This window comes from Columba livia, chromosome 20 (assembly GCF_036013475.1).
Source record: "Columba livia isolate bColLiv1 breed racing homer chromosome 20, bColLiv1.pat.W.v2, whole genome shotgun sequence".
Lineage (NCBI taxonomy): Eukaryota > Metazoa > Chordata > Aves > Columbiformes > Columbidae > Columba > Columba livia.
Window position 1 is genome coordinate 5,588,231 of NC_088621.1, and position 26,010 is coordinate 5,614,240.

The window sequence follows — 26,010 nt, forward strand, 5'->3', positions numbered from 1 at the left end:
TTTTTTATTATTTCCCCTTGCACTGCAGTGCACGGCACGCAGGGGAGGGCCGGCCGTGCAGCCCCCAGCCCTCCCGCCGCACCCCAGGGTGCTGGGGTGGGGAGGTTCGGTTGGGAATCTGTTTGGGGGGCGTCGGGAAGCGGGGGCTGCATCGCATCGTACCGCACTGGCGGGCAGCGGGGCTGCGCTCGGCTGCTACCTCCTCGGCCCAAGAGGAGGGGGGAAAGGGGAGAGGAGGGGGAGGAGGCGGAGGAGGAAGGCGCCTCCTCCTGCCGCCCTCCCCGCGCTGGCACCCACCGGAGCCCGATGCGGCTCCAGCCGGACGAGCGGCCACGGGAGCGCGCAGCGGCGGGGCCCCCCCGGCGGCGGGCACGGGGCGGGGGGGGCCCGGAGGGGGGCAAAGAGCAGAAACGCCCAACTTGCCGTTTACCCCAAGGCTCCTGCGCCCCCCTCTTTAATTTTCCTTGCGAGCAGGAGGGGATGCATTCCCCTCTTTAACCCAAGGGGGAGGCAGAGGAGGCGGGGAGACCCCATCCTTTGCATCCTCATGGCCGAGTCCCCCCGCTTGCAGTCCAAGCAGGGGGGCAGCGGGTGAGTCCCGCCCCCCCGGCTGCGGGGCGGCCGCTCCCCGTCCCCGCTCCCCCCAAACTTTGCCTTCGGATGCGGGGACTCCGCCACCGAGCTGCTCCTGCGGCTGATTAATTGCATCTGCCTGGGATTAATTATTCACCCGCCTGCTTTGGGTTGTGTTTTTTTGTTGTTGCCGTTGTTTTTTTTTTCTTGGGGGGAGCGCTTTAATTCAGCTTTTTTTTTTTCTTCGGAAGAACCGCGCTTGGAAATCTTATTTTTATTTTTTGTGCATGGGGGGGCTGGCGCCCCGCTAGCCCTGCAGCATCAGCTTTTATCAGCACGTCTTTTTTCATCTCTTTTTTTTCCCCAGGGAGGGGGTTACACGTGCTCTTGTCCCCCGCCCCCCCAGCTCCTGAGGAGGAAGAGGAGGAGGAGGACGGGGACCCGCCCCCGCCGGCTGGGCGCTCCTCCGGTCGCCCTGCAGACGCTGGTGGGGGGGTTGCGGCAGGCTTGGGGTGCGGGGTGGGGAGGGGTGGGGGGCCGGAGATGGGGTGCTCTGCTCGCTGAGCTGGGGGGGCCAAAGCCGAGCCCCCCCTAACCTGAGCCGGGTCCCCCCCCCTCCCCAAAATCCGTCGTTGGCTGCTGCTCCCGGCTCGCACGTGGTTGGATTTAGGGGATTTCTGCGGTTTTTTTGGTGCTTGGTTTGGATTCCTTTTATTTATTTTTATTTTGCCACGGGGGTGGCTGTGCCCCCCCCCCCCCCCCCCCCGGCTTTTTGGCTGCCCCCCCCACTACCTTCCAATGGCCTCTCCGGAGAAGATGCACCCCGGGCCGGCTGCCCTGCTCTGCTGCCTCTGGTCCCTGCTGCTCCCCGGTAAGTGCGGCTGGAGCCGGGCGGGGGGGGTTCATGTATATGTTATGTGTGTCTGCATCATGGAGAGGGTTTGCACTCACCTCCCCTTCCAGCCCCATCTGCCCCCGCCAGGTACAACAGCTGCCCCACTGTGCCCGGCTGGGACCCTCCCCCAGCTACCACCTCCCCTGTTCCTCTGTGCCCCCGACCCCCGCACTGAAATGGGTAAAGATTAGAGTTTATTCCTGGCTTAATAAAATGACAGCTTGTGTTTGTGAGCGCTTGCAGTGGGGCTGTTTCCCCAGGCAGGGAGCAGGGTGGCAGGGGGGTAGATCCTCTCTGTCCCCCCCCTCAGCCCCATGTCTCCTTAATGCAGAGCTGCTTTAGCAGGAGGATCAGGGGCTTTATCTGCTATTATCCACTCGCTTATCCCCTAGACCCCCACCCAGACACTTTCCCAGGCTGCACTGAGTTACAGGGCAAGTGTTGCTGAGGTGGCATAATTTTGGGGTGCCGGAGAGGGGGGTGCAGCCCCTGCTATCCCTCTGTTTCTTTCTGATCCATCCCCCGTGTTTTTGGGGTTGATGGTGCTGCTTTTCTCTCTGCGGCCTGGGCAGGGGGGGACCCGCTGCCTGCGCTCACTTGCCCTGAGTTGCATCCAAATCACTGCCGTGCCACAGCCGAGCTGCGGTGACATCTCGGCCTGCCCCGGTGGCAGCTCTGGGGATACCAGCACCTGTTGCTGGGGGCTTTTTTGGCAAGCCAGAATGAAGCGGAGCCACGCACCCTGGGGGGCACAGGGCTGGTTTTCCGTGGATTTTTTTTCAGATAATTTCTGTGTAAAACCAAGCCCCGCAGATGCTGCAGCCAAAGCGGCTTTCCCCGGCAGCTGGCTTGGCCAAGCAGACAGTGGGGGGCTGCTTGCAGTTTAAGGGGAGCCACCTGGACCCCTCCTGCCAGCCCAGCTCTGGCCATGGGCTCAGCATGTCCTGGGGGCTGCGCTGCCCCATTCAAACAAGACCTGCTAGGAGCCAGAGGGATCTCTGGACTGTGCCCAGCTCCATTTTGCACCGGCAGCCCGTGGCTAAGGCACTTTTGGAGCTCAGACAGGGCTTTCTCAGGCATCTGCAGCCCCTCGAGGCTCTTTGAGGATCTTGGGGGGCTGCCCACCTGCAGTGGTGAAATCAGGAGGAAGGAGGATGTTGGGAGCATTGCAAGGAGCCGGCAGGGGGTTCCCATGCTAAAAAACTGACCCCAACGCAGGAACAGACATGCTTCAGGCTGGCAAGCACCGCAACTTCACGTAGCATCCTTTGGGGTGGCAGATGCTGCTTCCCTGTACCCCAAGACTGGGTATTTCCTGGGATGCTGCCTGGGCAGGGTTTGCTGGGCAGAGCTTCTCCTCTTTGGGACCCCAGGTCAGGGGGTTTGCTGGCAGCCAGCAGGGAAGCGCCATCTCCTCCTGCTTCTCAAATTTGCCTGGATGAGATTCAGCTGTCTGGGTTGGTATTTCTTCGTGGTGGGTGCACTGCTGAAGGCGGCTGTGGGCTTTGCTGGCAGGCGATGGGAAATATCCCTGTGGAAGCGATCCATCGGGAATCGCCTCCCGTGCAGGGGCTGGATGCAGCCCCCTGTTCTCCACCCCTTCCCAGGCATTTCCCAGCCCCCTGTTGCTGCTGGGACAGCAACAGCTCCATGTGTCGGGCCTCTGGTTTATCCCAGAGCAGGATGTGGCCCCTGGGCTTGGGGGATGCGATGGGTGGGGGGTCCCCATGGTGGCAATGCCGGCATGAAGTGGCTGTGCTGGACGCGGGGCTGGAGCTTGCTGTGCTGCTGCGGGAGGATGCCTGTGCCAGCAGGGAGAGAAGCCTCTGCCAGGAGTTTTTCGGCTCTTTTCAGGATATGCAGCTGCCCTTACTGCCACTTTGGCCTTTCCTGGACAAATAAAGGTCTGGGAGGGAGCCGGAAAAAGAGGCCAAGAGCTCTGAACTCTCCCAGCCTTTCTTGCAAATCGCTCGGGCTGGCCGTGGGGGTCAGCCAGCGGCGAAGCTCCTGCTCAGGGCTTTTGATTCCCTTTTCCCTTCTTTTTTATTTAAGAGCAGCCCTCAGCACCAGCCTTGCCAGCACTGGGCACCCTGGGAGATGCTTGGCTACCGGCCCTGGATCAGCTGCTTCCAGGAAGGATTTTGGGTTTTTTTGGCACTTCTGGGGTGGGATGGCCCCAGGGCTTGTGGGAGGGATGGACGGACAGACAGACCCTGAGGCAGGTGGTATGTGCTCAGCGTGGTTGTGCTGTAAAGCTGCAAGGGACCTGTCGGAATACGGCGTAGGTGGGATTTACCCGCTGGTTTGCAGGATAACTTGTGCTGGCTGTGGGGTTGAGCTTGGATTCCTGCGTCTTCTCCCTGCTGAGCCTCCTCTCCACAGTGTGCCTCAGTTTCCCCTCTCCCGGTGGCAGCTCTCACCCAGAGGCAGTTTGGGGGTTATTGAGAAAGGCAGGCTTGGGGTCTGGTGTAGGATCCTACATCTCTGGCTCCTCCATCCTGCTGCTGGTGGGGATAGGAATGTGCTGTTCTCCCCGTATCTCCCACCGGTTATTCCCACCATGAGCAAGTCCCAGGCATGGGGCTGGGGGTGAATGACAACGCTGTGGCCTGTGACTCCATCCCTGGTGGGGGGTTCCAGCCAGCGCACTCCATCCCTGATGTGAGGAGATATGGAACACCCCCCATCCCTGTTTCGGCTCAGAGCATCTCCCAGCTTGCGGGTTTTCAGACCAGCAGGTGGAGATGTGCAATAACTTGCTGCTGAACCGGGAACGTTCACCCAGTGTTTGCTCATTTAACAGCCCCATCCCAGCCAGACGGATGGGGTCAGTGCAGCTGAGCATCCTCAGTTCCAGCCAGGAGCAGAGAAGGGGCAACAAGATCTGTCCTTGCTCTGGCAGGCGGGCGAGAGGGCAGAATTTGGCTTCTGTGCTGGGTTAAACCTGGCACAAGTATTGCCTTCGCTACCGCAGAAAAGAGGGTCACACAAGGGCACCCCAGAGCCAAAAGCCAAAATGCTGGCCTTGTGTGACCCCAGGGCCCACTCCATCTCCCCCCAGCCCTGATATCTTAAATCCCAGCAGGGTGCTTGTGCTGGAACATGGGTGTACAAACCTGGACACCCCACTGGGAAATTGCCTTTCCTTCTACATCTTTTGTCCTCTTGGTGCTGTTGAGGAAGGAGAAGAGGGTGGGGAATACTACCGGCAGCATGATGGAAATCCTCTGAGCGATGATTTTGGCAAGCATCAGTCGCAAGGTTTGGCCCTGGGGACTTTGGGTTGCGTTAAGTGCCTCGAAACCCTCATCCAGAGACATCCTTCCATGTGTGTGCTCATGATGTTGCACCCTGGTCTCAGCCCTGCTACATCACTGGGGGAAACTGAAGCAGGGCACTGGGTGGCAGCAACCCCCTGGCTGGGGATTGCTTAGTGATTTTTAGGAAACCTGGCTATTTTTCTTAAGTGCTGCTATTTAATTCACCCCACCATGACTGGCTGCTGAGGTCCCTCCTTGCCCAGCCTCTCTGCATCCTAAAAAGAGGGGGAAAGGGAAAACCAACCACCCAGGCCCCTGCAGAGCGTCCCAATGTTGCATCCCAGCTCCATCCCCTGCTGTAGCCCCCCAGGCTCTAACTGGGAAGTGGGCAGCAGAACGTGGCCTCATCCTCGGAGATGATGGGTGAGGGGAGAGGCAGAACATGGCATAACCTGATCTTTTTTTGCGGCTCCTGCAATTGTCTGGCTGAAATAGCCCGGCGTTGGGGTGTGGAGGAATCAGCAAGCTGCCTGTGTGTTCCCCTCCCGTGTGGCGCCTGTCGCTGCCACCGTACGAGCATGCCATCCATCTGGAAAAGGTCACTCTCGCTAATCTAATCAGTGTCTCTTATTATTAAATACACGGCTCTGTTAACGAGCAGCTCCCCAGGAAGGGAGGGAGGTGGCTGCTCCTGGGGTGGGACGTGCTGTGACGGGGCCAGGGACTCTGGCAGTGCCTTTGGGGACAGGGTCTCTCCCAGGGAGTTTGTCTACGTGTGATGCCAGAAGGAGACATGGTTCAATGGTGTGGAGTGAGGCAGGTTCTGGTGCTCCTTGCCAAGGGGAGAGGAGGTTGGAGCTCACTGTTCCTCTCAAAACTGGGAGACACAGGGTCCTCCAGCTCCATTTGATGGTGGCCCTGTGTCACTCACCTTGGGGGAGGCCCCAGCTGAGCAGGGTGACTTATGGGCTGTCGCCTCTCCCCAAAATGCCCCAGGTTTGGGATGCAGAGGCTGCTCCTTGGGATGTGGCTCTTCTGGGCACCGGTCCCTTCATTTTTCCTGAGCTGTTGCCCAACCTGTTACTGTTCCCCTCTGGGCGCACGTCCCTCACTGCTGGCTGGGTGCTGAGTCCCTCGCTCGCTGGTCCTGCCCCCCAGGATGACACCACAATCAAGGCAATTTACAGTCTTTGGATGGAGCCGCCGTCTCCTGCCGGCGAGCGTTTTCCCATCACTTGGACAAATTTGCCGTCCTTGATTTGTCACTATCTCTGCTGACAGCCCAAGTGGGTGCTGCCAGGGTGGCTTTGTCCCCTCTGCGAGAGTTAACAGGGCAGGTTTTCCCATGATTAAATAGGCTCAGCTCTTCCACAGGAATGGCAAAAGTCGGGAATTAATTAGTTTTTAATTTATTTTCTTTTAAGGAAAAGCTATGTTTTCCCTCTTGAAGATAGATAAAATTGAAAATGCAATACTGGCGGCTGCTGGATACGTTCCTCTCTGGGTACCAGCTAAATCAAAAAAAAGGAAGGGGATGTATTTGAGCTGTGCGTGTTTGGTGCTGTGGCCGCTTTGCCAAGGGCTGAGTTGGTGAAGTTCCCAGCCTGGTGCTTGTCCCCAACCTGGCTTCTGGGGGCCACTGAGCGGGGTCTGGGGCTGATGCTGGACCCCAGCCTTGGCTCCAGACTGGGTTTTTCTGCAGCTCCTTGTGTGCCTCTAGAACTGAATCCCACTCTGGCTCTGAACACAGCCTGACACGTGTCACCAGGGGAGAAAATTAATCAGTGTCTAATCAGTCTGAAACGTGTCACTTGGCACAGCCCGGGCTGGCGGTGGCAGCTGGGGGGGCACAGCCCAGGGGATGTGTTTGGTGCTCAAATTTGGAGGGTGCTGGGAGGATGTTCCTGCTTCTGGCCATGGCAGGATGGGACAAGGGGGATCTGAGCAGGACACGTGGCTTTGGGAGGGTCATTGCATCGCCTCCACCCCAACACCATGATGATGGGGGCTTCTCCCTCGGGAGCTGCTGTTCCTGTCCCTGCTTGCCTGGAGCCACCCTGCAGGACTCTCCCCCCCACCTGTCCCCCTGCTACTTTTGGCTTCCCCAGGGGGTTGTATTTGGGGAAACCATCTGTGCCCTCCTGCTGCTGCAGGCAGCCAGGGTGGCTCCTCCTGGCATGGGGGGAACCTGGCAGTGATGGGGATCCAGCCCCAGACACCTGCCGGCTTTATCCCGGAGCCCCCAGGCATCCCTGTGGACACTCATGGTCAAGCACTTCCTCATCTTTTTCCCCACCTCCCTTTTAATTCATTTCTTCATTTTTCTTCCTCCTCCATAAATGCCCTCTCCTCCCCGTCCCCTGACCTGTCCCTTGCCGTGATTTGTGGATATTGCTCTAAAGTAGCTGCCACGTAAAAGCCTTGCCGGCTCCAGGAATTTATGGCAGGCTGCTCCTCTGCACAGCACATCCCATTTAGGCCATATTTATTTATTCCTGTAGGTTTCTTCTTTTTTTTTTTTTTTTGTTTTAATTTCTTCTCCTGTTTTATTCTGCTCCTTTTAATAATTTCCTGGGGGAAATGCAAAGCTCAGCACCCCAGCCTGATTTGGCAAAGAGATGGTTCCCTTTTGCTTAGTGCTGCCAGCCCCAAAAAACAGGCTGTGTACTGGCCTGTGTCCCACCAGAATTTCTTATTTTATTGCTTCTGCTGATGAAGCCAGGCTGGACCCTTTTGGAGGGGGAGAAACTTCAAGGACTTAAAAGAAAGGCGAATATAGCAGTGCCCACCAGACATAAGCACGACTCCGTATTAGACACTAGAAAATCCACTCGGAGCCAGCGCTGGTGCTCACGGGAAGACTTGGTTCGCTTTTCCTGACCACCACGAACTCAGTTCCTACCCTGGGCTGGTTTTGGAAAGCCTGGACCAGTTTAACCTCCCAGGCTGTGGATTGGGGTCCTCGGTACCATGGGACTTCCCAACCCTATTGCCCCATCAAGGCTGTGGGCAGAGCTGGGGGCTGGGAAGGGAGTGTCCCCATGTCCCCACGTCCCTCCCTTCCCCACGGCCACAGCCAGGGCATCTCACTCTTGTGCGCCAGAGGAAGGTAATTTTACATTTGTAACAATTATTCACTTAATTGAGTTCCAATTAGCTGGGACTGGAGATGGAGGCTCTCAGCGCATCAGAGGGAAGGAATAGCTTGTTGTCTTTTATGTTGCTGAAACCAATTTTCAAGGTTCCGGCTGCTGGAAAACATTTAGGAGGTTTCCATGAGGGGCCCACTTGTGTTATCTAATTCAAATTGTGTTTTATTACTGGGTGGTTTTTTTTTTTCCCCAGCAGTATTGAAACATGCACCAGAGAGGGGCTCATGTGTGGCCTGACTGTATTTTGGGTGGAGGTGAAGGCACAGAAGCCTCCATTTCCCCTTTTTGTCGTTTTTTTTTAGGGTTGGGACGCCATTGGGGTGGGAGTGTAATGTGGTGGGGATCAGTGTTATGGGGTGAGGAGGGGAAGGGATGGATGCGATGCCTGGGATGGGTGGGGAGACGGTGTGCGAGCTGGGGGTTGCCTCTAGCTGAAGCATCCAACTGTTGGGACATCCAGATGTTGGACAACCCTGGGAGCTCCAGATGTGCCACATCCCTGGCCAGAGGTAGGACAGCCAGGGCTGGTGCTTCACATCACTGGTATTTCGACAACTCCCTTGCAGCTGAGTTTGGCCCATTGATGCATCAAGCCCCCAGTGCCTCCCATTAACACCATGAGAGATTTTAATCCTCCCCTCCATCTTCTCCTCCAGAGGTTTTTCCTATATGCTCTTCCCCTGCTAAGTGGGGATATATGTGTCGGGAGCCCCCCGCCACATCCCATGGGATAAGCTGGGATAAATATCCCCCCTGGAGCGTGGCAGAAGTGATCCCTATGGCAGACAGCTGGGGCTGGGGCTAAGCTGGAGCTCAGCGCTGGCTATCGGTGCTGGATAAGTGGAAGAGGAGGAGGCTCTTCAGCCTCGGGACGGTGGATGGGAGCAGGGACGGGGCTGGCGAGGCTGCAGTGGGGGCAGAATGGAGGGGCTGAGCTACACTCCCCCCTGCACCCCGTTTGCTGGGGATTCAGGGCAAGAAAGGAACATGAAAGAGACAGTGTTCGCCACCAGCCACAGATACATCCAGTATGTCTGTCAGCCTCTTTTCCCATGTGTCTGTCAGTCTGCCCCGAGCAGAGGAGGTGGAGCAGGAGGGTGCCTGGTAGTGACTGAAATGCTGCAGTGGAGCCCTTGCCAAAGGGGAGACGGGCAGGGGCTTTTGGTGCTGGAGATCCCCAGCAACAGCAAGATGCCTTGGCCTTGGGAGGGTCTTCTGGATTTCAAGGCAGGGCTGGAGGGTGCTGCCGCTGTCCCCGTGTGCCCCCGTGGGTGGGAGGAGCGGCTCAGCCCATCTGGCCATGTGGTTGTGCCCAGCGTGGGGCACATCTGGTTGGGCAGATGTGGGGGCTTGACGAGGGGGCCACCATCAGTTGTGCAGTTCCACCTCCTGTCTCCCCCATTCTCCCTACTGTGGTTTGCAGGTCTCCCTGTGGGCTGCTGTGCAGCGGGATGGAGGGGACACGCATGAGTCCTGTCCTGCCACAGGGCTGGGGTGGCTCCTCAGCCTGGGGGGTCCAGGCAGCCCCTGGGCTGGTCAGAGCCTGGCCAGGCACTGAGATTTGCTTTTTATTGCTTGCGGTGCTGAGCTGCAAGGGTGGAAGGACCATATGGTCCCCTCTGCGCCAGCCTAATAAAACCCAGAATGCAGGTCAGGCGCTGCAAATCCCGTTAACCTCAGCAGCCACAGAGCAGAGCCAGTGACTGGGGTTTAACCCTTCTCCCCCACCAAAACCCAGCCAGCCGAGAGGGTATGAGAGCCACCTGCCCTCCCAAGAGATGCTGGAACCCAGAGCAGGGGACAGGGGTGTGGGGACTGGAGTCTCCTGAATGTTCTGCAGTCCATCTGTCCTCCCATCCTTTCATCTGTTCTTTCTCCTTCTATCCATCTGAAAGGAGGTTGTAGCATGGAGGGTGTTGGTCTCTGGTCCCAAGTAATGAGTGGTAGGATAAGAGGAAATGGCCTCAAGTTGCACCAGAGGATGTTTAGATTGGATATTAGGAAAAAATTATTCCCAGAAAGGGTTGTCGGGCATTGGAACAGGCTGGCCAGGGCAGTGGTGGAGTCACCATCCCTGGAGGGGTTGAACAGATGTGTAGATGAAGCTCTTGGGGACATGGTTTAGTGACAGTGTTGGGTTAACAGTTGGACTTGATGATCTTGAGGGTCTCTTCCAACCAAAATGATTCTATGATCTTCCTTACATCTCTTGAGCCAATGTGCATGCTCTCCATCCATCCTTCCATCCATCACCTCTTCTCTCTCTTCCTAGAGCTATTCTTTTGCTATCCAACCATTTGCTGTCTGCCTATCTCATTCGATCCATCCATCCTCCGTTCTGTCTGCTCGTTCCTCTGTCCTTATCCACCCTTTCTTCCTTGCAGCCACGCATCCGTACATCCAGGCATCACTTTCCTCCCTTCTCCTTCCCTCCCCACCCTGTGTCCATCACAGTGCAGAGGCTCAGGAATCCACCCTCCTGGCACCCACCCCAGGCTGGATGTGCCTGGGTTAGACCCTCTTGCAGCAGGATTAGTTTATGGCCAAGTAACAGAGGCGCCGGTCCCGTCCCCCTCCCGGCGACAGATTATAGCATCATTTAAATGCATTTTGTCTGTGGAAGGAAATAGCTTCTCTGGGTGCCGGCAATCCGCTTGCGCTGAACTAATCGTGACCATCACATTAATCTCCATCCCAGCTCGTCCCCGCTCGCTTCCCTGGTCTGGCATGGCCAGGGTGCAGGTCTGTGCCTGGGCTCAGTGCTGGGGCCACCCTGGGTGTCCCCACTGCAGCAGAGCTTGGCCACACTGAGCTGCCGGTTGTGAGTCGAGCAGGATCCCCAGGACATCTCCTCTGCCTGGCTGTGGAGAGCAGAGGGGCTTTCCTTGCCCGCCCCAGTGCACAACCCATATTTGCCATCAGAGAATCCCCATGGTGAGGAGTAAGGAGCTGCTTGCTGGCGGCCCAGGCTGGGTGTTCTCTGCCATGAGCTGGGGCTGGTGGCAAATTGCAGACAAAAAAATGGCTGCTTTTGCCCTCCCAGTGTGGTGGGTGGCAGCGGGTGCCCCTCGCTGGGTGCAGACTGGGTCAGGCTGGGTGCAGACTAGGTGCTTACTGGGACAGGGCAGCAGCTTCCCTGGCCCCCACCCAAAGGACAGGCGGTGACATGGGGCATTTCACACCCTCCTAAGGGTGGGTTTCACTTGGGGCTGTGCTGGGCATTGTTGGGCATTTTTCAGGTGGCTTTTCTTCACAAACGACCTGATCCTTCCCTAAACCCCAGAGCTTTTAAGGGATAAAAACTGATGCTGTTCCAATGAGTCAAACTCTTTCCTGGGCTGCTTTTGTGTCCTTTGGTCCTGCCCAGGCAGTCAGGCCCCTGTCACTCCAGCTGGTGGATCCTTTCACAGTTTTTCCACAAATAATCTCATGCCTTGGACAAAATCCACTTTTCAAACTGCTTGGGGTGTCAGGAGCAGCCGTGGCTGTGTGAGCTGGGATGCAGGGAGGACACAAACCTTCACGCTTCGTGGCAAAAAGCAACCTCCACGAGCTGGAGGAGCACAAAGCCCACTTGCCAGTGGTTATTTCTGAGCAGGGCTGCACCCATGGGTGCTTTCTGGTGCCCAACAACTCTCCCGTGGCTCCTGGCTCTCTGGGAGGTGGGAAAACAGAGCAGGTGAGCGGGACGGGCTCAGCGGTGAGCAGGGTTAGTTTGCCAGGTGCTGAGCTGTGCCCACAGTGGTGCCGGCCCTGTGGCCTCACCGGTGATGCCAGCAGCATGTCCCCGGTGTCTACCCAGCCCCGAGGAACCGGCTGCCTGGCTCTTGGACAAGTTTCATCCCAGGCAGTGTAGCTGTGGATGCCGCCCGTCCCCGTATCAAGTGCTAATCCTTTTATGAGCCCTCTAAGCTGCTTATCTCCCCTGTGCCCCGCAGCAGAGAGCTCCCCGGGTGGGCTGCAGGGTTCTGCATCTCCTTCAGCCCTTGGGGGCCTGACCAAGGCTGGAAAAAGCCCCGGGGTCCCGGCATGCTCCGAAGCCCCCACCGGGGAGGGGGCTGAGCTGTTCCCGAGAGCTGAGCTGTCACATCCGCACCTTTTGCGCCGCTTGACGCGGGTAATTTGGGCTCTCCTGTTTGGGAGCCACTTGGGAACAGTTGCAATCAACGCCGGGGACAGGGGTGCGGGGGGGTTGGCGGAGAGCCGAGGCAGGTTGGGGGGACCCAGGTCTCCTGGGAATCGCTGGCAGCCACTGCTAGATGCAAAGACCTTGAGATGTCTTCCAGGCTCCCGCAGCTGCCGGCGCAGCGTGTGCCGTCAGCCCGGCTCTGTGCCGTCAGCCCGGCTCCGTGCCCACCGCCTCTCGCAGCAGCTGTTTTACCAGAAAGATTTTTCACAGCGTTTCTCTCCACCTGCTGGCCGTGGCAGTGGGGTGGCCAGTTCCCTCTGAGGGGCTTGGGCAGCTCCAGCCCCCGGGAGCCTGGAGCTGGCAGGCATTGCACCCTGCATGCAAGATGTTTGTTTATTTATTTTTTTTTAAGGCAAAATGGTGAAAATGGATGACAAAAGGAATTTCCTAAGGGCTGTCGGACCCGGGCGCTGCTGCATTTTGCACAAGGTGGCACCAACATTATCTTCACTTTTGTACCAGGTCGTGTCCATGCCTGGAAAAATTTGGGCTGGACCAGTTCTGGTGCATGGGGACAGTGGGTGGCATCCCTGGGTGGGTGATGGGTGACAGTCTGGCCTTGACACCACCCTTACAGGCTCTGGGGCTTGGGAGATGCTTTGGGGGGGATGCCCTGCACTAACCCACACTCTCCATCCCCTTTGCAGCCCACGCCAAGGGACCAGCCCCAAGCTCTGAGCCTGCTGAGCCCCCTGGTGCCATCACACTGCCCGTGAGCTACCGCCTGTCCAACACCCGCTTGGCTTTCTTCCTCAAGGAGGTGGGAGCTGGCCCGGCAGGCAACGGCAGCGCCCCGCTGCAACGTGCCGAGCCCTTTGTCGTCTTCCAGACCAAGGAGCTGCCCGTCCTCAACGTCACCCTGGGACCCTTCAGCACAGGGCTGGTGCTGCCCAAGGAGCAGCTGCAGCCCTCCAGCACCCTGGAGGTCCCTGACCGCCTCACCGTTAACTGGAAGGTGCGCGCCTTCATCATCCAACCCCGGCTGGTGGCCAACCAACCCGTGGTCCAAGTGCTCTTCTACATTGCTGGCCGGGATTGGGATGACTTCGCCGTCACCGACCGGCTGCCCTGCGTGCAGCTCCACGCCTTCCGTGACGCCCGTGAGATCAAGAGCTCGTGTCGCCTGCGGGGCAGCCTGGCCACGTGCCTGGTGCAGGCAGAGCTGCCCCACGCCTGGTTTGGCCCCCCGGCCGTGCCACTGGGCAGGAGGAAGAGCCCTGAGAGCCTGGAGGTGCCGGGCGAGAGCCAGCAAGCCGAGCTGTACTACACCCTGCACGCCCCCGATGGGGCTGGCCAGTGCCTTGGGGACACAGTCCCTCGCCGCGGGGCTGGGGGGGCCAGGACTGAGGGTCCCACGCAGCACCCACTGCTGCGCATCGGTAGCGTCAGCCTCCTTCAGCTCCCCCCCGGGCAGCCCATGCAGGAGCATCGGCTGGACGGTAACATCTTCATCCGCCTGCCCAACAAGCCTCTCAAGCCGGGTGAGGTTCTGAGCATCCTCCTCTACCTGATGTCCAACTCCACGGTGGAGCACTTCACGCTCAGGTACGGTCCTGGGGCTGCCCCCACCCTGGGAGCAGATGCCTTTTGAGGGGCTGTTTTTTTCATCTGGGCTGTGCCAAGGCAGCCATGGGGAGGAGGGAGAGGATGAGGATGGTGTGTTGCATTTGTGGCACCTGCCGGGCAGTGGACTGGGTCTGGCAGGACTTTGGGAAGGTAAGGGAGGCCATGGGAGCACCTGACTTGGTTTTGCTACATTTTGGGGCTTTGCAGTGGGAGCTTGTTGGAGAAAAGGGAAAGGTTGTTCATCCAGGGTTTGAGGGGAAAAAAAATCTCCCTGCACCCACAGCAGGGTGTCCAGGGGGCTTCCAGGGGTGCCTGGGGATGAGAATCCTGCCTTGACCATCGCTCTTCACAGGGTCAAGGCCAAGAAAGGCGTCAACCTGCTTAGCACCAAGTCGAGGAGTGGGCAGTGGCTGGTGAGCTCGGAGCTGCTGACAGGTGGCAAGCACTCCACTGCCACTGTCGATGTGGCCAGGGTGGATGGCGCTGGGCCCAGGTAAGGGGAACCCCCTCTGCCTCCCACAGCAGGGGGTTGAGGAAATTGCTGGGGTTTTGCCTGGAGTGGTTCTCCCTTCATCCCCCATCTTGGGTGCCTGGTTGGCTGTGGTGCCACATAGGTGCTGGCAGAGGAAACTGAGGCGTGGTGGTGCACAGCCCGGACCGGGGGACTTGAGGGCATCAGAGGGGGATGAACTATTTTGGGGTCAAACTGTCAGCACAGCTGAGGTTGAGGTAGATCCCCCACCGACATGAGAGGGGGCTTAATTTTGTGTGTGGTTTTTAGCCTTGGCTGGCACCGAGCAGCTGGCTAAAGGGCAGGTGAAATGGATTTTGTGGCCCAAGGTGGGCAGGTTTGTGGTCAGGCATGCAGCTGTCCAGGGGCTCTGTGAGGTGGGATCTGCTCTGGGTCACCACAGGTGACCAAGCTGGAGCTCAAGCAATGTGCTTGTAAGTCATGGGACCATTTCGCAGCTGCATCCCAAGCTTGGAGCTGGGATCCTGGCTGTGTTGGATGCTGGGGGGCACGCGGTGGATTTTGGTGGTGAATTGTGAAGCCACAGAGGATCCTCCAGTTTGGGGTGGAAGCATTTTAATTTTTTAAGAAGTTTTAATACTGTGAGGGGCAGCAGCTCTTTGCTGCTTCCTCTGGGAAGGAAGGGGAGCAGTCCTCAGGCAAGGCCCCGTCTGGACTCTAAGGTGATGGATTAGTGTCAGATGGGGAGCGTGAACCAAGGCAGCATCTTCTGCCCTGCTCGACACGAGGATGACACCCTTTCCTGGGGCTTCAGGAAAGGCTCGAGTTGATTCAAGAGAATGCAGGGCATAGAAATGAGAATGATCTGAAGGACTGAGGACCCACAAAGCCAGGTTGAAAACCCAGAGGCTGCTCAGCCTGGAGAAGGGAGATGTGGGACTGGTCTGCAAGTGGACGAAGGCTGCAAGGACAAGGGACAGCTTTGCTCCTCACATCCATGTGGGCAGGACACAGCGAGCAAGGGCAGGTCAAAACCACCAACAGGAGTGACTCTCTGAAGAGCTGGAAAGCAATTGTCCCCAGGCTGTGACATCTCCATCGCTGTGTCTTTGGGAAAAGGGAGACAAGTGTTTCCAGGAGCCAGGTTAAAATGAGTTGATGCACTTGAGCCATTCCTGCCCCTCTGCGCTGGAAATCTCTGTCTCTGCCCTCCACCCCAAAACCAAGGAAAGCTGGGGATGAGTCCTTGCAGAAAGAAGACCCTCAGCTCTGACTACTTTGAACATGAGCTCAAAAGCTGTCTGCAGAAAACCCCTCCCACAGGCCTACCCAGAGGATGGATTTTTCTTTACTCCACACTGTTGCTTCCAGATACCAACTGCAACTGCAGCATTCGAGCCTGCAGCCACATGGGTGACATCGGAGTGTCCCCAGGGCCACGAGTCCCTCCATCCTCCGCATGGCCACCCCAGAACCTCTACACGCAGCTGCCAGACCTGCCGCCAGCAAGATCCTCTCCTCTCCTCCTTCCCCCTCTCCCCGTCTGCCGCCGCTTCAAATCAGCCTGGAAAGGTTAGAGACTGAGGATGAATTTAAAGTGATTATAATCACCTTTTAGACAAACAACTCCATCAAATATTAACAGAACGGCAAGTGTGAATGACTCAAAGGCGTGTTGCCCTCCAGGCTGTGCAGCCGGAGGAGTTTGCTTTGTTGGGGCTCTGGGGGCTTTTGGCAGTGCCAGCTATGTAAAGGAGCAGAAAAAAACCCTGAGCTTTGGGGTGATAATGGCTGATTTTGGAGATTTTCCACCCCAGCAGCTGCACCTTTAGCTATCCCCCAAATCTGGGCAGCCCAGCTCCTATCTCTGTTGTGGCTGAGAGCAGATGATGCTCAGGAAGGGCAGAAGATGGTGACTGTCCCCTGGCAGGACTCCTGGGATGCCCGGAGCAGCCCTGGCTTCTTGCTCTCCTCTTTCTCTGCTCCCTTTCACTTGTTAGATATTTATGAGAGAGAAACTCAACTGTATCCTGCATCCCCAGATCGATGGGATCTTCTCAAAGGCTGCTATACATCGAGAAGAGAGTGTGGCCACTCCAGGCTTCCCCTTGTGCAGGGATTTCACCTTTCCTGCTCTGGGGACTTTTGCTGGCTCTGTGGTTCACAGGGACTCTGGGGTGTCCCCTGGAGATGCTCTGGTTTTGGAGGGAAGTTTAGCTTGGAGGGTGCCCTTCTGGGTGTGGGGCATATGGGGTTCAACCTGAGGGAGATGAGTGTGCAGGTGGGAGCAGCCCAGAGCAGTAAATCCAGCTGTGCTGCCGGGAAGATGGAGCCAGGGAGACAAGAGCAGCACCTGCAACCACTCAGTGTCCCCTGGGGCCATGGCCACACTCAGCCTGTGATCATGTATCACCCACGGCCTTGGGAGGGCACCTGCTTGAGCTGCCAAGGGGAGAGGCAGTGAAATGCATTTCTCCCTCCCACTGCAAAGATTCCCATGGGAATCTGCAGGTTTCTGTCAGCTCAGCCCCTGACAGAGTGAGGGATTGGGGCTGCTGTGTTTGGGAGCATCGAGGTGGCACCTGCAGCATGGTCCCTCCAGGAGGCAGGGGGACCCTGAGAAGAGACTTGCTGGGGATGCTTTGCATCACTAGAGGGGACCGCCCAGTGCCAATCCTGGGGTGTCTGCCAGACCTGGGGCAATCCTGCTCATGGGGCACCCCTCCTGTCCCCCTGCCCAGGGATGGGGACTCCTCCTCTGAGATCATGCAGCTGGATTTCGAGATGGAGAACTTCACGAGCCAGTCGGTGACGCGCCGCATCATGTGGCACATTGACTACCGGGGCCGCAATCCCCCACCCGACCTGGAGAAGGTGGTGACAGAGCTGACAGTCATCCAGAGGGACATCCGGGCCATCGTGCCCCTGGCCATGGTGAGTGGTTTCCTACCCTTGCTTAGCTTATCAGGTTTGATGTTGGGGATGGGTTGGGTCCCTCTGAGGAATCTCTTACTGGCCTGCAGCACCTACATAACCCACCCACCTACATATGGATCCTTCCCTGCCCCAGGGCTGGAGCAGGAGAGTGGCCAGCTGGGATCTGGCCCCAGGGGAACAGGCTGCCCTCTAACGTGATGGTCCCCTTTGTGCCTCATCCCCAGGACACAGAAATCATCAACACGGCCATCCTGACGGGGCGGACAGTGGCCATTCCTGTGAAGGTCATCGCCATTGAGCTGAGCGGTGTCATCGTGGATGTCTCGGCTATGGTTGAGTGCAAGTCCAACAATGAAGACATAATCAAGGTGGGTGCAGGGAGTGGGTTTCCCCCAGGTGTGCTGACCCCAGCGGTGGCATGGGCTGGAGCTGGATGAAGCTGGAGCTGATATGCTGCACAAGCCCACCCCATGGCAAGCATCACCCCTCAGTGGCTGCATTCCACGTGTGCCTCTCCCTGGGATCTGTTGGGAGAAGGACAAGATACTTTGTCACTGTCCCCAGAGAGGCTGTGGGATGCTCCAGCACTGCGCAGGCTGGCACCAGGCAGCAGCAATAACTATGGGTTATCGTGGCACTTAGTGCTGATAAGGTGAAATATTGTCACCTCTAATGCAAGCTTCACATTCTCATCAGCGGCTTCACTCGTGCCTCCAGGTGACATTTATCTCCTGTTTGGATGAGGGGCTGGGCTGAGCTGGGGTTGGGGGCTGACCCCAGTGAGGTGTCAGGGGATGAGCTGGGCAGTTGGGGATGAGGGAGGGAAAAGGGGGACTGAGGGAGAGGAGCAAGAGGGGCTTCATGGAGGAGATGCTGATCAGGTGAATGTAAAAAGTGTGCTGCTGCAGCACGTGCATCCGCCCCAGCTGCCGAGGCAGCAGTCTGTCCTCGAACACAGACGTAATTTTTCCATAACCAGGCCCATTCATCCATATACATTTTTCTATCACTGTATGTATCCATCTATTCATCCGCCGTATTATTCTATAACCATATCCATCCATCCACCCATAGACATCACCTTCTCCCAAATGCCTTCCACCGCTCTCCCTGCATGCATCCATCTCCATGTCCCCCCTGTGTCAGGAAGAGGCAGGGAGCCACATGGGGGGCCTGGACTCCCCCATGTCCCCCAGCTGGGGGCCATGACACCTTTTCCCCTTCTGCACTGGCTGCTCTCCCATCTGAGCCAGGGGTGATGGCAGAGCCCCGTCCCTGTGCCCCAGCTGCACTGGGATTTGTTCTCCCCAGTAGTCCGGGGGTGCATGGGTGGGTGACAGCCGGTGTCACAAACTGTTTACCCAAGTTCTTGACTAAAACTCCCATCTGTGCGATTTACAGCAATGGGTCTAATTTATGGAGAGCGATCCTCCGCAGTGTGATAAAACACTGGAGCAATAATACACTTCAGGATGGACTCCAAGACACTTAAACTGTTTAATGTGCTGCCTTTCTACTCATAAATCTATTTACATGCTGTCCCCAGACCTGGGGGGAGCAGACACTTGCACACAAGCTGGGATGAATAATGCATGGAGCAGCCCTCCGGCCCCGGCTTGCCTCCCGCTCGCCTCCCGCTCGCCGCTTGCAGCCCTGTGCAATTTCTTGCTGAGTTATTTTGTGTTTGTGCGGGAGCTTTGTTTCTGAGGGAGCTCTCAGTTACCTGCTGAGATTGGGGAGTATGATTATGGTGTCAGGGCTATAAACCTGTTACATAAATCAAAGCTTACATCGTGGGATGCGCTGTCTGTTCCTGTAAATAATTTAACGTGAAGGAGGGCTGGGGAGCTGCTCCTCCTGTGGCTCAGTGGTGGTTGCTCTCATGTGTAATGTGGAGGGGAAACGTCCTGGACCTGGTGGACATCACCGTGAATGTGCCAGGGCCACTGTTGAAGGATGGTGGGAGAGCATGGGTGGGAGTTGTCACCCTCATCCCCCTCTGCAGTGACACAAGGTGACTGCCCGTGCTCAGCCCAGAGAAGAGGATCTCATTACTGAAGGTAGCATAGAAATTATCCCCCTTCCCTGCCTGTGTTATGGCCTTGGGGACTGTACCTGTCGAGGGACATGCAGGGATTGGAAGGGCCACCTCTGCTGCCAGTGATGCTCGATGGGAGATGTAGAACCTCACCTGCCACGTGAACCTTTCTCAGGAGCCACCATCCATATGAGCTTGAGGACTCACCAGGAGCAAGTCAGCTCAGCAGGACTGCAGCCTCGGGGACCCTGGTCACCCACAGCCACCACCAGCACCTCTGGCTGGCCGACATGGGGTCCCACCAGCTGTGGTGGCTCTTCCCACTCCTGAGGGCCTTGGAGAACATGTGTCCCCTTCATCCCATGCTTGAGGTTGTGCCAAGTTGGGTTGCTCCTCGCTGCAGAAGCAGAGCCTTGGCTTGGAGCCCAGGCAGACATCAGCCTCTCGCTTCCCGATGCCTTGCTGCAAATCCGGGAAGTTTCTCTGAACAAGCATGCAGTTCATTTAAAGGCTAATCTGCAGTCACTCCATCATCAGGACAGGCCTGACGTGCTGGGATTTTCTGTTGTCATAGTTTCAACCCCCCAACTGCAAAGCAAGTGGTCCCCAGAAGAAGATGCCTGGGGGATTTATTAGTTAAGGTAGTGCAAGCAGCAGCCCATCATATTTATTGTGATAAATGGCACAATATCCAGAGCACTCTGTTGCTGGAGGATTCACCCAGGAGCTCATCTTTATTCAGACGCTGCCCCGCCAGAGATGAGATTGTCTTTTCAGACGTGCTGAGCTAGTATCTCTGATATGAAGATGAGGAACAAACCCTCCTGCATTGTACTTCCATGTCCAGGGAGCGGGGACTTCCCAAGGAGCCCAGGTCCCAGATTCTGCGTCCTCCTCTGGCCCTGGGGACCACAGACACCTCATGATGGGCTCCTGCAGCTAAAACATGGAATTCTTGGGGAAGTTGAGCCCTGCTTGTGGCCTCCAAAATGCAAAGTTCCTGCAGCTGAATGACCAGAGGTGCCTGAAGATAAGGTGGTGAGAGAGACAGTGATGCTGCCACCTCTGCTGCCAGTCACCATGCAGCATGGACTCAACCCCTTATCAACCATCAGAGAATCCATGTGGGAGAGCAGTTTGTTGGAAATGAGCCTGTCTGTGCTGTTGAAATGCACGGTGCATCTGCTTGCTGAGCAAACGTGGTTTTTTTCCCCAGTGGCAAACAACTCAGATGTAATTCCTGATGGCATAACAGGGGAAAGGGGGGGTCAGGGTTGGGTCATGGAGCTGCTCCAGATGAGAGGTTGGAGCTTCCCCAGCATCGTTGTCTCCTGCCACCCTTACTGGGAAGAAGATGCTGTTGACCCTGATGGCCTCAGCCAAAACACAGGCGATGCTGTAGTGGCTAGCTCTTGGCTCCTTAATTGGCTGAGATTCTGAGATTGGTTGGTAATATGTGCCCCCCCCCAGGATGTATGTATTTTATAGCAAATTTAACTAATGGTATATGCATAAATGGGAATTAAAAGAGAGAGAGAGAAAAGATGAACGTGAGGGTCCAGGTGAATTCCAGGAAGCTCTTGCTGGGGTTACTGGGAGGTACAGGGACAAGGCACTGGCGGGTACCTGTGCACAGGGCTGGTCTGTGCTGGCTGCCTTTGCTCTCTGGGAGTGGGCAGAGGTGATTTCTGGGGGCAAATGTTGTTCTGGATGAGCAGTTTGCAACCTCTGTGAAGCAACCCCCCCATCCTCCCTTCTCCCCCAGGTCTCCAGCAGCTGTGACTACGTCTTCGTCAGTGGGAAGGAGTCACAGGGCTCCATGAGTGCCCGGGTCACCTTCACCTACGAGCACCTCTCTGCCCCACTGGAGATGACGGTGTGGGTGCCCAAACTGCCACTGCACATCGAGCTCTCGGATGCCCGGTTAAGCCAAGTGAAGGGCTGGAGGGTGCCCATCCTGCCGGACAGGAGGTGGGTGCTATGGGGCCATCATGCCTGGGGTCTGTCCAACCTGGAGAAGGCAAGGCGAAGGTGGTGCTGAGGGTCTAATTGCCATGTTCAACTACTTAATGAGGGGGTTTTAAAGATGGTGGAGCTGGAGGTCATCTCAGGGGTCCTCAGTGAAAAGGTGAGAGATCGTGGATGCCGGTTGCATGTTTGTATGGAGGAGGAAAGTTTCACAATGTGGTTGGTCAAACGCTGGAGCTGGTGGGGAACATCAGTCTTTGGCAATGCTCAGAAGTCTGGATGAGGCCAGGAGCAGGCAAGATCTAAAGTTAGCCCTGCTTTGAGGTCTAGAGACAATCAGGTACCCATCCCAGCCCAAGGTATTTCATTCTTTGTCCTGGTTAGGGGACAGAGATGCTGGTGGCCTCATTAAAGCCCCGAGAGACCTCATGGGCCACAAACATCCTTTTTGACCAGGAGCCACCAGTTTTTTTCCCCTGCTTGGAGAAACCCTTTGTATCTCCCTGCCCAGCCACCCCTCTCCTTTCCTGGGGGGACTGAAGAGCTGCAGTGCTGGGGGGAGAGCTTGGCAGCACTTGCCCACCCACTGCCCCATCCTGTAGGTCGGTGCGGGACAGCGAGCATGAGGAGGATGAAGAGGAGAGGAAGCAGAGCCGGGGCTGTGCCCTGCAGTACCAACACGCCACGCTGCAGGTCTTCACCCAGTTCCACACCACGGCGGCGGAGGGCACGGGGCAGGTGGTCACCATGCTGGGGCCCGACTGGCTGGTGGAGGTCACCGACCTGGTCAGTGACTTCATGCGCGTGGACGACCCGCGGGTGGCCCACATGGTGGACAGCTTCACGCTGGCCGGGAGGGAGCCGGGCACCACGCTCTTCAAGGTACCCCCACCCCCCCCCGGCTGCCTGTCCCCACCTCTGCCGGTTTGGCTGGGGGTGGCAGGTGGTGACAGGCACCCTCGTCCCCTGCAGGTCGTGTCCCCGCTCATGGAGGCGGTGCTGGGCGAGACGCTGGTGACGGTGGCGGAGGAGAAGGTCAGCATCACGGACCTGAAGGCCCAGGTGGTCTCCAGCCTCTCGCTGTCCCTCCACCCCAGCCCTGGCAATAGCCACACCATCATTGCCCGGACGTCCATCCAGCAGACCCTCAGCTTCTTCAAGCAGGTGAGGCCAGGGGGTGCATTTGGGCTTGGGGGGCCTGGTGTGGGACTTAGGATGGGATGAGGGCTCCATCTACAAACCTCCCCTCTCAAATCCTGCCCACAGTCACCCACAGCACCCACTGTTCTCCAGACACCCTAGTGATCTGCAAAGCACTCTAGAAACCTTCATGCTGACCTATGAACCAACTCTGGGGACAAGACAATCATGAGGACAAAGGGGTCTGGAATTAATCCTGTAAAGTTCCCAGCCCAGCTCTGGTAGCCACATATGGCACCTCTGGGGCTGGGATTTGGGCTGAGCCTGGGCAAGTGGGGGGAAAATTTAGAGAAGAACTGGCAAAAGGGAAAAACTAGATAATGGTTAGAAAGAATGAGATGGATGGTGGAGGGATAAAGGGTGAATTTGATGGAGGGAAGGATGCAAAGGAGAAGGGATGGAGGGATGGGTGCAGGTGGGACTGGCATCGTGCTGGGCAACCGGTGCCTGTGTTGGTCCCGCAGGAAGCGCTCCTGAGCCTGTGGATTTCCTACAGTGATGGCACCACGGCCCCCCTCTCCCTCTATGACCCCAAGGACTACAACCTGGTGGTGACCAGTCTGGATGAGAAGGTGGTCTCGGTGACCCAGGACCGGGCGTTCCCCTTGGTGGTGGCGGAAAGCGAGGGCACGGGGGAGCTGCTGCGGGCCGAGCTGATCATCTGCGAGAGCTGCCAGAAAACCAAGCGCAAGAGCGTGCTCTTCACAGCCTTGGCCAGTGTGCGGGTCCACTTTGGGTCCGAGGAGGACCCAACCTATGACTATGACCATGTGCCCAGCAAGCCGGGGCTGGCGGAGACGGGGGCGAGCACCACCCTGCGGGCAGAGGTGGAGAGGAATGCGGAGCCCAGCGAGGACAGTAGGATGTCCGGCGCATCTCACCCCACCGAGGACTTCCCCACCATCCCCACTGGCTTTGTTCAGGTGACCAGGGGGCTGACGGACCTGGAGATAGGCATGTACGCCCTCCTGGGTGTCTTCTGTCTGGCCATCTTGGTCTTCCTCATCAACTGCATTGTCTTTGTGCTGAAATACCGGCACAAACGCATCCCCCCTGAAGGCCAGACCAACATGGACCATTCCCATCACTGGGTCTTCTTGGGCAACGGGCAGCCCTTGCGGGCTCACAATGACCTCTCCCCACAGCCCGAGAGTCCCGGGAACCCCCTGGAAAACGTCCAGACCTGCTGCCATGGGGACCACCACAGCAGCGGGAGCTCACAGACCAGTGTGCAGAGCCAGGTCCATGGCCGTGGGGACGGTTCCTCAGGGGGCTCCACGCGGGACCAGAGCGAGGACCCGCTCAACTCCCCCACCTCCAAACGGAAGCGGGTGAAGTTCACCACCTTTGCCACGCTGCCCTCAGACGAGCTGGCCTACAACTCCATCCCCATCGCTGATGAGGAGGACTTGGAGTGGGTCTGCCAGGACATGGGGCTGCAAGACCCTGAAGAGCTTCACAACTACATCCGCAGAATCAAAGAGATCGCTTAACGCAGGGGCCGAGGGGCAGGGGAGGGAGGGGGCTGCCACACCGTGCCACGCCATGCCACGCCATGCCACGCTGGCTGCTTCCCCAGGGCAGGAGACCCAAATTTGGCTCTCTTGTGCATTCCTTCTTCCGCACATCTCACGTCCTCCTCACCCTGTCGGAACACACCCCCAGGGGCATTTTTCTTTTCTTGCCCTTTATGGTCTGTTTTTCCCAGCACACATGTGGCCCCCAGCCCGTGGCAAGGGGGCAGTGGAGGAGCGAGCTGGGGGGGCAGGAGATGGATGGGGTCAAACTCTCGGGGGGTGTGTGAGTGCGTGTCCAACGGCAAATGGGGCAGGATGATGCTGCGGGTCCAGCCTTGCGGGGAGTGGGAAGAGGGGAGAGGTCTTGGACCCCCCCAGGAGCAGGGCAGGGAGGTGGTGAGTGGGGGCCTGCCAAAGGTGACCCCCCCCCAACACCTTTGCTGTGCTCGGCTGCACAATTTTGAAGGTGAGTGCTGGTTCAGGGATTTGTTGGGGTGTCAGGGAGCTCTCGCTGCCCCATGCTGTGGGTGATGCTGGGGAATCTGTGTGTGGGGGGGAGTGCCAGGGGGCTGGAGCCCCATAGCCATGGTTTTGGGACACCGCTGCTGCATCCCAGCCTCAAATGCTGGGCTTACCCCCTCCCTTTGGCATGGGCCATGGGGGTTGGTGACAGTAACATTTGCCACATGAGCATCCCTTGAGGACCACAGGCTGCTGCCCCTGCCCCTCCAACTGCCTGGGGAGGGCTGTGACCCCTGGGCAGGGGCAGTTTGGGGGTGCCCAGCAAATTTGCTGCCTGTGAGCTTGTCTGGCCATCGCTCTCCCTCTGTTCCCAGCTGTGGGACTGGTGCTGCCTGCCCCCTCCACCCAGTAGCCATGGTGGGACCCCCAGGGCCAGCCCCCTGGTTTCTGTCCCTCCCGATGCTGGGATACAGTTTTGGGGCTGGGAGGTGATGTGGGGGCTGCCCAATACTGCGGGGGGATGGGGGTGGGGGGGGACAAACCTGGGTGGGGACACCCACAATGGAACCAGTGCCAGCCCAGCAGGGATGCCCAGCGCCAGGCTCAGTCCCCGCGGTGCCTTCTGACTGCCATCACACAATGCCTCCCTGCTCACCCCACACTGGTGGCAGCTCCCAGCCCCTCTGGCTCACCTGAGAGCCCCCAACCCAGGGCCACCCCATCGCCCAGCCCAGTGCAGAGCATCCTCAGCTGGGTTAACTCTGCAGGGACACCTGGGTACTAATGCTGGCGGGTTGGGGGTCTCAGTGCTACCCGTGGGGGACGGGGAATCCCCCTGGCATCACCCATTGGAGTGGGGAGGTTGAGACTGGCAGCAGATTATTTCTGGATTGGAAGTTACCCACCACTGTGTCTCTTTTTTTTTTTTTTTTAATTATTATTTTTCTTTATTTCCTTTTTTTTTTTTTTCTTAAATAAAAGACCAGAAAATTAAAAAAAACAATGAAACAAAAAAATTGAAACCAAAAAGCATTGCAGCACTGTGATGGGCCCTATCTCTGCCATGGTGCCTGGGGTGGCTGCTCCCAGCAGTTTGGGGGTTGGTCCTGGGGGGTGTGGGGTCTGCAGGGACACACACACACCCCACAGGTTTCTGTGAGCATTGCTTGGCTTTGACCCCCCCCTCCGCCCCCACCACCAGAGGTCTGAGCACTTTGGGGTCAAAGCTGTGGATCTGGGACTCCCTCTCCAAAATCCTCCACTCTTAAGCAGCCTGATCAAAGACCTGTGGTCAGGGACGAGGCGATGCTGTAACCACATCCTTGCTGGCCCCCGTGCCTCAGTTTCCCTGGCAGGCAAGCGGTGGGCTGTGGTCATGCACGGTGTTCCGAAAGCCTCTTTAAAGAGCTTTATCAATTTTCAGCTATGAAAATTTCTCCCCCAAGCAGCCTTAAAACTTACCTGATAGCTTATGCTGATTTTATACATACATATACGTATACATGGGAGAACTGAGATGTGCTCAAAGGCCAGGCGGCTGATGCAGTGAGGTTTTGCTGTGCCCTGTTATCTGAAGGACCCAGGTCTGGCTGAATGAGCTGCTGAGCTGATAGCAGCTCTGAGAAGTAAAATTAATACAGCTGATTTCCCTGCTTGGAACTGCCAAACCTCCTTGTTAAATTAACATATATGAATATTTGTTAAAAAAAAAAAAAAAAAAAGGAAGAAAAGGAGGGGGAGAGTTAAGAAAAGTGTATAATAAAATTTTATAATCGTAATAA

At 57.3% G+C, this 26,010-nt stretch overlaps 1 protein-coding gene across 1 annotated transcript; it reads left to right on the plus strand.

Moving 5' to 3' along the window:
* Nucleotides 1–267: 267 nt before the first annotated feature.
* Nucleotides 268–26,010, plus strand: TMEM132E (transmembrane protein 132E). Its single transcript, XM_065036442.1, has 9 exons — nucleotides 268–1,444; nucleotides 12,717–13,614; nucleotides 13,988–14,128; nucleotides 16,849–17,041; nucleotides 17,269–17,412; nucleotides 20,848–21,053; nucleotides 21,653–21,932; nucleotides 22,023–22,214; nucleotides 22,715–26,010. Exons 1-9 carry the CDS (start codon nucleotides 1,372–1,374, stop codon nucleotides 23,741–23,743), a joined length of 3,156 nt encoding a protein of 1,051 aa, XP_064892514.1. The 5' UTR covers nucleotides 268–1,371; the 3' UTR covers nucleotides 23,744–26,010.